Below are 11,738 nucleotides of genomic sequence, written 5' to 3'. Positions count from 1 at the left end.
CAAAGACTATAAAAATGGGACCCATTACCTCCCTGCTTGGCACTCAGCATCAAGGGTTGGAGTTGGGGGTTAAATCACCAAAATGATTCCCGAGCGCGGCGCCGCTGCTGCCCACTGCTCCCCAAGGGGATGGGTCAAATGCAGAGGACAAATTTCACCACATCTAGTGTGTGTGTGACAATCATTGGTACTTTAAGCTTTAATCTTAATCTTAATCTTTTCCTTCAAAAATAAGGACATTTCAATGTGACCCCAAACTTTTGAACGGTAGTGTATATACATTTTCTTTGGGTGGCACAAAATTCAGTGGAAGTGCCTCCATCTTATAATTTAAATTGCAAATTAATGCAGTCATTTATCAAATGAAACCAGGGGAAAATGCTTGTTATGCACGTTCAGCTATTTTAAATATTAACAAATGAATGATGCCATACAGCTTGGGCCTGATCTACTACAGGTTTGCGTGTATTAAAGCACGGGCAAAAGTGATAACGTGCGCAAATCTGATCTGGGAAGATTGCATTTCTTAATTGATCAAAATAGAGAGTGCAATCCATTTAGCGAGTTTGTCTTCATGAATATTCAAAATATATGGTAATTATTAGAACACCAGCAATACTGGTAGAAGGAGATGCAATTATAATCATTTAGCTCTCCCAAAGTGATTTATCAGGACCAAAACTGTTGTGCAGCTTCTGTTTTGTGTTCCTATTTAGCACATCTGGAAAGTTCATGCAAACTGGCACAGTCAAGAACAAAATGCTGTGAAATAGGAGGCAATGACGTTGCAAAGACGGATGATTGAGAGAGAGAATATTCCATCTGTATGTGTGTCAACATATTTGGACTGTCAGAAATAAAAATATTAGACATATCATTGATTCAGCAATGACAATTTATAATTTAACAGCTGCTGGATGACTTAAGGGGCTGATTAAAATTATTAGTTTTTATGTCTGTTGTTTTTTTTTTTTAATTGGTGCTAGTTTTTTCATATAGGAGCTATATTATTGTAATATAGCTCCTATATGAAAAATAAATATTTCAATATGTATTTTCTTGCGTATGGATAATTCCAGACGCACCATCACAATGATAGCAGCACCTCATAGAGTGCATCTTCAGTTTGCTAAGAGTAGGTTCAGTTGATCACACTTCTATATTGCCCAGAAAAGGTGGTACATATTATATTTGTGTGCTGCATGTCAAAAACATGACGAAACGCCACAATTGTCTCCAAAACCTCATTTCAACGTTTGCACTTGTTATCAATAGTACACGCAGTCTTGGTAGATCATCAGCCTCATGCCCATGAATAATACACACAATTTTATAGTTTACACATGCTTTTTAGCACTTGTTTGGATTTTAGTAGATCATGCCCTGTGCGTTTAGTACACTCACTCAATTCCCATTTTTATGTTGATGATGATTATCTTTACTGTTCTACAGGCCAGTTATAGTGGAGATCCCTCATTTCGCCTCACTTGCTCGGGGGGACCGAGAGCTTGTGGTCCTCCGTAGTGAGAACGGCTCAGTTTGGAAAGAACACCGGAATCGCTATGGCGACGAAGTGCTGGAAACTATTTTGAATGGCATGGATGAAGGTAAGTATGATGACGGGGTCCGCTTGGAGAAGACTCGGCCGAAATCCTGAATGATGGTGTGACACATTCAAACCTTTTTTTTTTCTTTTTTTTTCTTTTTTTTTTTAACACAAGTGCACCTTCTTTCACCTCACTTGGAATTAACATAAATTATGCATTGTTAACTTCAATTATATCCATTCCGTGGCCTGCAACCCCTTTATACCCCATTTATACATTGTCTATTTGTTATATGTTTGTATCTGTAGAGCTAGAAAGTCAAGAGGAGTTGGAAAAGAAGAGAATCCGTCGGATCATCTCCACCGACTTCCCCTTGTACTTTGCTGTGGTTTCACGAATTCAGCAAGAGAGCGATCTGATTGGTCCAGAGGGCGGGAGGCTGACCGGTAAACTTGTACCCCACGTTGAGGCCATCTTCCCAGAGACAGCTGTAACCAAAAGAGTGAGACTGGGCCTACAGGTATGGAGAGTTTTGATAATGAAGACCAACTAAGTCTATCTGATAGCTCAGTCACAGCTCTTTTTATACCAAATATGTGTTATATGTGTTTTATGTCGCACGTTTGCACCAAGAAAAATTCCTAGTTTGTGAACCCGTTCTCAAACAATGGCAATAAAACGATTCTGATTCTGATTCTGATTCTGAACTTGAACTAAGCAAAGTCTCATGCCGACAACGTTTTATCACTTTATGCTTTTCCATGATTGACATACGATGACGATGACATGTTCTGTTTAATCATTTCACTCTGCATTTGTTGCATTGTCTGTCACCAAACAGAGGCTTTTTCTGAAAATTGCATGTGAATGAAAATTTCCGTATGCTACACTGTTTATGTTTTTTTTTCCTTTTATTCAGTCATTCTTCACTACTCAGTTGCCTGATTTAAGTTGTGAGCCACACTGACCGAGCTGATACACTGACCTGAGTTGGGTCAGATGTGACATGTAAATTGGTTGCATGTGTGAGTATGCTTGGGATTTTGATTGGTTTTCTTGCAGAAATGTATTTCGATATTATTGTTGACATTGCTTCCACTTAAAGTATCCTACTAACATAAGTATACCCTTCACATTTCAGCAACCATATCATTATATATTCTCAAAGGACAACAAAATAGAACCGCTGTGTAACTTAGTCGTCAGTGTTCAGCTTGGACAACCGTATATATTAACACATTTCCACAAGAAATAAGTCAATACAAAGCCATAACTGTTTACCGTATTTTTTGGATTATAAATCGCAGTTTTTTTCATAGTTTGTTCGGGGGTGCGACATATACTCTGGAGCGACTTATGTGTGAAATTATTAACACATTTCCATAAAATGTCAAATAATATTCAGTGTTTCTCATAAACTGCCAAGATACCTGTGGCGGTGGGGGCGTGGCTATGGGCGTGGTCACCATGACATCATCGCGTTATTTGCATAATTTACTACAATGATTTGATTTTCTCTAAAAAGGCTCAAAAAATGTATACTTACTAATTAATAATAACAGTTTTGTTTTAAACGTCCATCCATCCATCCACCCATCCATTTTACAATATAATTACAACACTTTATGTACATATTTATATACAGATTTGAACAATAAGTTATTTACTGAAATATATTTATTAATTGTGGTTCTTACAAAAAATATATCTTATAAAATATAAAAGTTAAAATGTCTCAAAGCTCTGCCCCTTTAATTAGTGCATACTAAATAATGTAACTTTAGCCTACTACTACAACCATATTATTTACCAGCAACATAAAGTGAAACAGAGGCAGAGGTGTCCTGCCACAGTCAGTAACAAATAAACAGAAAACAGTAATGGTGGTAGATAGACACAGAGCTTCATCAAACATCTGATCCACTGAACAAAGAGCTCCAAAAATCTTGAACTTCAGACTGCCATCAGTTTTACTCCCTACACTTAACCATGTGTTTCCTACTGCCTGCAGACTTTGCACCCTTTGTTATATACACATGTTGTGTTTCTAATATAAATACATTTAATAACGTCAAATACAAATAAGGCAACAAGAGAAGTATCCTACACTTCTCTTTTGTAAAGTAAATCTGAACAGCCGATATGGGCATCTATATCAACTATATGATTTGCCTGAGAAGCTGGAGAGGACAAAAAAAAATTATTAAAAAAAAAAAAAATTTTAAATTTGTATTTGTATTTTTTTATTTTATTTGTGGCGGACGTAATTCTTTCGTGGCGGGCCGCCACAAATAAATGAATGTGTGGGAAACCCTGATATTATTTATCTCATTCGCGTAAGAGACTAAGCAAATGTCCGCAATCGTCACACACACGTCAGCAATCGTCACACACGTCAACCAATAAGAATTCGGCGGTGGAGGGTCATGGCAGAAGTGCATTGTGCGTCATGGCAGAAGTGCATTGTGGGTCATGGGATGCTAACTGCTGCTATATCCGTAGCTATTAAAATGGATTATTTCAACATTGGCGGTAACTTATACAAACTGAGAAGGGCTGAACTAAAATGGCACCGAAAAGGAAATCATATACTGCAGATTACAAGCCGGACGTAGTGAAATATGCAGCAGAAAACGGCGATCGAGCAGCAGAAAGAAAGGAAACGGCGCATACCAGAGGCGACACCGGGGAGGAAGATTTCATCGGATTGAGCGATCGGGAGTGACAAATTGTTTGGTAAACGTGTAGCATGTTCTATATGTTATAGTTATTTCAATGACTCTTGCCATGATGTGTTGCGTTAACATACCAGGCAACGTTCTCAGTTGGTTATTTGTGCGTCATATGGCGTACACTTATTCAGCCTGTTGTTCACTATTTTTTATTTATTTTAAATTGCCTTTCAAATGTCTATTCTTGGTGTTGGATTTTATCAAATACATTTCCCCCAAAAATGCGACTTATACTCCAGTGCGACGTATATATGTTTTTTTCCTTCTTTATTGTGCATTTTCGGCCGGTGCGACGTATACTCCGGAGCGACTTATAGTCCGAAAAATACGGTAAATAAATGGCAACACAAATAAGTCCAATTTTGTGTGCAGAGTGTGAATTTTTAGTGTGACCATTGTTCGGATCTCTCCTTTTAAGGGGTGAAGTTCCCCCAGGTTCTTTTGTTCTTATGTCTTGTCTGAATAAGGTGAGGAGACTAAAATTGAAGATCAACAATTTTTTCTATAAACGGAGTAAGTATAAATGGTAGCAATACCAGCGCTGGAGAGACGATCGTGCTCTACAAAATATGGTGTGTTCTCTCTCGATTGTCCCTCTGCTCATGTGCTTTTGTATCCTCCTTGCACAGTATATCGCTGATTTGTTGTGACCCTACACTTCAGGGCGCAGCCTTCCGTCTTCAGGTTAAAGTCTCCTAAAGATCCCTAAAACTCATTTTAAAACCTGGGTAGACCTGGCATTTCAGGCTGTAGCTCCCAGACTCTGGAATGACTTGCACCGTTTTTTCACGGGACACATACAATTATGTGAGTTTGACCTCTGTGCTCTAAAATACAAATTATATTTCTAAAAAACAGTTTCTTAAGAATACTGTACTTGTCTTACAAATAGTTACTGAAATGTGAGGAGTGCACTCCCCTTTGTCAAATACTGTATGTCATATTTTGGGGGTTTTAAGTGTCATACACACTTGTTTTCAACAAGCTTCTATTCTGTCTTTTCCCACTTGTCCTCTTTTCCTCTTAGGCCCAGCCTATCCCTGATGAGCTGCTGACTCGACAACTTGGCAACCAGGCGACCTTCAGCCCGGTAGTCACCATCGAACCACGTCGACGCAAATTCCATCGTCCAATCGGGCTCCGCATCCCGCTTCCACCGTCCTGGCGAGAGAGCCCTCGCGATGCTGGGGAAGGCGACACCACAAGCCTGCGTCTCCTCTGCAGTGTCATTGGTACTGTATTGTTGACCAAGTACATTCTTATTAGGGGTGACATTGGAATGGCACAGCCTTTTCTTAGCTCTTGTAGTAGCTGATAAAATGTGCAGTAAAGGTGTGAAGGGAATGAATGACACTGTGTGATTGTCACGTCTCAGGTGGGACAGCACCTGCTCAGTGGGAGGACATTACTGGAACCACCAAGCTGATGTATGCAAACAGCTGCGCCAACTTCACCACCAATGTCTCTGCAAGGTGAGCTCATAATCCGTACATGCACGTTGAGACAAAGCTGCTTCCTTCTTTCCCAGTATGGACTTTTTTTTTTTTTTTTTTTTTACCAAAGATTTTGGCTAGCAGATTGTCCCCGTACTGCAGAGGCTGTGACCTTTGCCAATCTGCTATACCGTGAGCTCATGGCAGTACCTTATATGGCTAAGTTTGTCATATTTGCAAAGATGAATGAAACACGGGAAGGACGGTTACGTTGTTACTGCATGACGGATGACAAGATGGACAAGACGTTGGAGTTGCATGAAAACTTCACCGAAGTCGCACGTAGTCGAGACATTGAGGTCAGGATGGACATCATTCAAGAAAATCAAGTTGTACAACTGTACTTGCTGTAGGATCTCTGCTTATACTTTTACCTTTTTTTTATTGTATTAGCTGATGGAGGGCATGCCGCTGCACCTGGAGTGTTCTGGGAACCTGGTACCAATCAGGAAGGCCACGCAGCAGCCTCGCAGCTTCAGCTTCCAAGCCTTCAGAGATAACAGGCTGCCTGTTTCTGTCAAGGTCTGTCTGTGTCCGTCTGTCTATGCACCTGTATCGTTACGGTGTGTTATTGTTGTACTATGGTCGCTGTTAGTTCACTTGTTGTTGTTCACCGAGTCAGTTCTCCTGCTGAGCACCTGCTGACCCCCCCAAAAAACACTGCTGGTGTTTGTGTGTCTTTTTGCTGTCAAAACTTTAGCACAGTAGTCCTACCAGCCCTTTGTGTATGTGTGTAAAAATGTTTGCCTTGTTCCAAACGAGCAGTTTGGAATTTGAGTCATCTAAAGTTGTAGTCAGAAAATTCCCTTCTTTTTCTCTATCATCACGTTGTGGGGCAGACTGGCTCGTACATGGACATGTATTCTTAAATTCTCCGTTGTTGCCATTTCTAAAAAAAAAAAGTAGTGTATAGTTCTAACTTATCTGTCGACTCGATATGGAAGTGCTAAAAACTACGACATGGCTTTGAAATCAGGAGTCAAGGTGACAAGCAGATATGTCAGTATTTGTTTTTATTCTAACAAATTATGTTTGGATTATACAATAGTACAATCATTGTTGCATGTTCAGATTATAATACAGTTCAAAACATATGCAATTGCATGCAGTACATGAAATGTTCATGTCAAAATTGGAAGAACGAATACATTTAGTAAGAAATAAGACGTTTTTATTGGCACATATTATTTCAATGATGTGAAGGGCCAGATGTGAGTTTGACACCTGTAATTGATTATATATATATATATATTTATATATATATATATATATATATATATATATATATATATATATGTCAAATTATTAAAATATTTAATCGCGATTAATCGCAGTTGTTCATAGTTAACCCAAAATTAATCGCAGATAGATATAATTTTTCATCATGAAACAATCTACCCTTGACAGATCATTTTCAGGTTTTTATTACCATGACCATGAAAATTAGTTTGCTTAAATGTAATGTATTTTAAACATTATCCCTCCATCCATTTTCTTCCCCTCAACACAAAAACGACATAAACACACTTTTAATGACAATTTAATTTTTTTTTTAGCTGTATTGGTGTCTTGCCAGATTTTGTATTTTGTATTATTTTAATTAAGGACTATCAGCCAGAACATTTTATAAAATAATCTACACTTTATTTCAATTTTACAGAAAATGTCCTATTCTTATTCCTTAATTGATGTACTAGCATTCTTTAGATAGAAATGTTACATTACGTTACAAACCATATTTGACAAAGCGTGACCGTAACGTAAGAGACTTTTTCAAATTGTTATGTAGTTAGACCAGATGTAACGCGTAGCACTGTTATTGTAAAGCCGGACGTGTGTGATTAGTTTAAGAAGGTGTCTGGACGGTAAGAAAGTATGTCTCGAGTCTCTAATGACTCTCGACTTCCTCTCTATCGTCTCTTATGTCATCTTACTAAAACAGTTACAGTAACAATCTACATGTTATATATATATATATATATATATATATATATATATATATATATAAATATATATGTATGTATGTATATGTATATATATATATATATATACAGTATATATATATATATATATATATAAATATATATGTATGTATGTATATGTATATATATATATATATATACAGTATATATATATATATATATATATATATAAATATATATGTATGTATGTATATGTATATATATATATATATATACAGTATATATATATATATATATATATATATATATATATATATATATATATATATATATATATATATATATATATATATATATATATATATATATATATATATATGTATGTATGTATGTATGTATGTATATGTATAAACATGAGGACTTTGAATATGACCAATGTATGACCCTGTAACTACTTGGTATCGGATTGATACTCAAATTTGTGGTATCATCCAAAACTAATGTAAAGCATCCAAACAACAGAAGAATAAGTGATTATTCCATTTTAACAGAAGTGCAGATAGAACATGTTAAAAGAGAAAGTAAGCAGATATTAACAGTAAATGAATAAGTAGATTAATAATTAATTTTTTACGACTTGTCCTTAATAATTTTGACAAAATAATAGAATGATAAATGACACAATATGTTATTGCTTATGTCAGCAGCTAAATTAGCAGCCTTTGTTTGCTTACTTACTACTAAAAGACAAGTTGTCTAGTATGTTCACTATTTTATTTCAGAACAAAATTGCAATAAGAAACATATGTTTAATGTACCATTAGACTTTTTGTTAAAAAATAAAGCCAAAAATGCAATTTTTTGTGGTCCCCTTTATTTTGAAAAGTATCGAAAAGTACCGAAAGTATCAAAATATATTTTGGTGCCGGTACCAAAATATTGGTATCGGGACAACACTAGTATGTATATGTATGTATATATAGGGCTCAGAAAATCTGTAGAGACTCCTCCCACCACCACCAAGGACTGTTTTCACTGCTGGACTCTAGAAGGAGGTTCCGCAGCCTCAGTAGCAGAACCTCCAGGTTCTGTAACAGCTTCTTCCCTCAGGCCATAAGACTCTTAAACGCATCATAATTATTCCCTCAATTCCACCCAAAAACGGATTAACTCGCTGGAATATAAAGACAATATAACATACATCCATATGCAAAAGTGCAATATATTTATATGTACAGTAATCTATGTATTTATATCTGCACCTTATTGCTCTTGTATCCTGCACTACAACAAACTAAAGCAACAAAATGTTGTAAAGTTCAAATTTGAATGACAAAAAAAGGAAATCTAAGTCTCAGTCTAAATGTATATACATGTATGTATGTGTATATGTATGTATGTATATATGTATGTGTGTATGCATGTATATGTATGTATATATATTTGTTTATATGTGTATATGTATATACATATACTGTATATAAATTATATGTATATGTGTATATGTATGTATATATACATATCTGTATATGTATATATTTTTATATATATATATATATATATATATATATATATATATATATATATATATATATATATATATATTTATACACACACAATAAAAATGTATTTATTCAGTTTAGATATGGACACAAATATTATATAAAATACAAACCCTGTTGTATGTAAGTGATGTCAGTGTTGTCATCCAATGTCTTCTTTTTTAATCATCCCAATAGTAATTATTTTTACAAAGCTCAACTTAGTATTGTGTAAACCATTTTTTTTTTGTCTTAGATGGATGTTAAAAAGTATTGAATCCTAAAGTTTTGCATATAACTGTATATTTGACTGTCTAAAAGTGTTCCTTTGGCCGTGTGTTTGTCACCGCTTTGTGGCTCTCTTCTTCATAGTACTTACCTTAAACAGATCTGACAAAGATCTTTTTGTGAATATCTTGTGAACATATTTGTGTGTTTTCCTTTGTTTTTTAATTTTCCATGTGTGTTCATGTCAGTGTGAGACCGTACGACCATGCACCCACCAGATAATAGGAAGCTGACTGTACTTTTTCTGCCTGGCGACTCTCTCGCGAGAGCGTCCGCATGTCCTGTGACACCCTCACGTTCCTCGCCAGCCCTGCAATCTTGCGGCCTTGCCTGTCGTGTTTGTGTCTGTCTCACTGTCTCTCTTTCTCTCTCTGGCGGTCACTCTCTAACTGTCTGGTCTGACAGACGTCCAGGTAAAGTGTGCAGGTAAATCTCTCCCTCCCGCCTGCCTGTGGATTGCTTCTATCCTTGTTCCCCCTGCTTCTGGCCCGATGTTACTGCACCACATGCTTGTGACATTGTGGTGGATTCTAAGATTTGCCTTGATCGTGATTGTTTTCTCTTCTCCTTTTTCTTCTCTTGCTATTTATCTCTTATTCCTTTTACTCTACTCCTTTTCTCTCTGCTTTCTCATGTCATTCTTTTCTCTGCTGTCTTTCCTTCTCTTTCCACTTCTTCCTCTCCTGTTTGATCTGTTTTAGGTCAGAGATAGTAACAAAGATGCCACAGGCTTTTTATCCTTTCTGAGAAAGTGCACAAAATATGAGGATGCACAGCACGTGCTCTGTAACCTCAACATAGCCATGCCACCCTGTGTCAAGGTAACATCTACTTTCAATAAATGTATACAGTAGACGCCCGCCTATTTGCATTTCTGCATTCACTGCCCAACATATCTTACCTTGGCTTCATATTGCAAATAACAGTTTTTGTGGTGACTGAACAAAAAAAATGCTTTGATGGCACTGCATGCATCTGCAGAGAAAATAGTGCTGCAGCTATAAATCCAGCACAGGGCTCTATCTCAATAAACACGCTGTCAATTCGCTTAACATTTTCCAGCAGGAAGATGCTTTGACAGGACGTGATGTTGTGTAACAGCGTATTTTATAAGTTCAGTTGTCCATTGTTTATCGCTGTTAATTGGTCCCGGACATGACCGCGATAAATCGATTTCAGTGACGTAAGACTCATTAATTATAAATATAATATTTTTATAAGTAGAGCATAAAAAACTTGTTTATGACTTTACGGGAGCCCTCTAGACATGAAATAACACCTTTCAGTCACCTTTACACTCTTTTAATCCAATATCGTAATGCTGCCTGAGGCTTCATCAATCAGTCACCACCATACTGAACAGCACACTCTCATTAGTTTGGTCTCCTCTAGTGGCCAATACTACTGTAGTATTGATATTTTTAGTTCATTTAGAAATGTTTATGCTTAAAAATGCTTACTTTAGTACCAAAAAATTATGAATTATGTTTTTAAAAAAATAAAAATAATCTGTAATGTGTTGATGCCGCATTATATGGCGCCGGACGACTGTACAATACTGTATACCAGTGGTCCCCAACCACCGGTCCGTGGATCGATTGGTACCGGGCCGCACAAGAAATTAAAAAAAATTAAAAATTAAAAAATATATATATTTTTTATTTTTATTAAATAAACATAAAACACAAGATACACTTACAATTAGTGCACCAACCTCCCCCATTTACACTCATTCACACTCATTTGCACAAAAAGATTGTTTCTTTCTGTTATCAATATTTCTGGTTCCTACATTATATATCAATATAAATCAATACAGTCTGCAGGGATAAGCACACATGATTGTATTTCTTTATGACAAAAAAAAATAAAAATAAAAATGCCAAACCCCCGCCCCCGGTCCGTGGGACAAATTTTCAAGCGTTGACCGGTCCGCGGCTACAAAAAGGTTGGGGACCACTGCTGTATACTCTATGCCTTGAATTGTATGTTGTTGTGCAAAACTGAATTTAAAATGCATTTTATTAACTTTTAAAAGCATTTCATAGCCGTTTTGACCTCGGGGCCCAAGGTTTCCATCAGAGAGGCAATCAGGTCCCACTCAATCATCAAAACTAAATTAGTAATCCATATTGTATTCAATAGTTATAGTGTCAAATGATATGGAACCATGTGTTAATCACTAATATTACTATCAAGCCTTCGGTCAGGCTGA

The 11,738-nt window shown here is 36.4% G+C and overlaps 1 protein-coding gene across 1 annotated transcript in view; it reads left to right on the top strand.

The window, feature by feature from the left end:
* Positions 1–11,738, top strand: part of ank1b (ankyrin 1, erythrocytic b) — a 251,906-nt gene that overhangs the window by 177,201 nt on the left and 62,967 nt on the right. Inside the window, exons 28-34 of the mRNA XM_062031115.1 lie at positions 1,453–1,607; positions 1,856–2,067; positions 5,307–5,511; positions 5,655–5,751; positions 5,843–6,071; positions 6,166–6,294; positions 10,225–10,344. Coding sequence (XP_061887099.1) covers positions 1,453–1,607; positions 1,856–2,067; positions 5,307–5,511; positions 5,655–5,751; positions 5,843–6,071; positions 6,166–6,294; positions 10,225–10,344 — 1,147 coding nt within the window. The remainder of the gene's footprint in view (positions 1–1,452; positions 1,608–1,855; positions 2,068–5,306; positions 5,512–5,654; positions 5,752–5,842; positions 6,072–6,165; positions 6,295–10,224; positions 10,345–11,738) is intronic.

Source organism: Entelurus aequoreus, linkage group LG21 (assembly GCF_033978785.1).
Source record: "Entelurus aequoreus isolate RoL-2023_Sb linkage group LG21, RoL_Eaeq_v1.1, whole genome shotgun sequence".
NCBI classification, from domain to species: domain Eukaryota; kingdom Metazoa; phylum Chordata; class Actinopteri; order Syngnathiformes; family Syngnathidae; genus Entelurus; species Entelurus aequoreus.
Note: the sequence above shows the minus strand (reverse complement) of the source record. Positions and strands in the feature narration are given on the sequence as shown.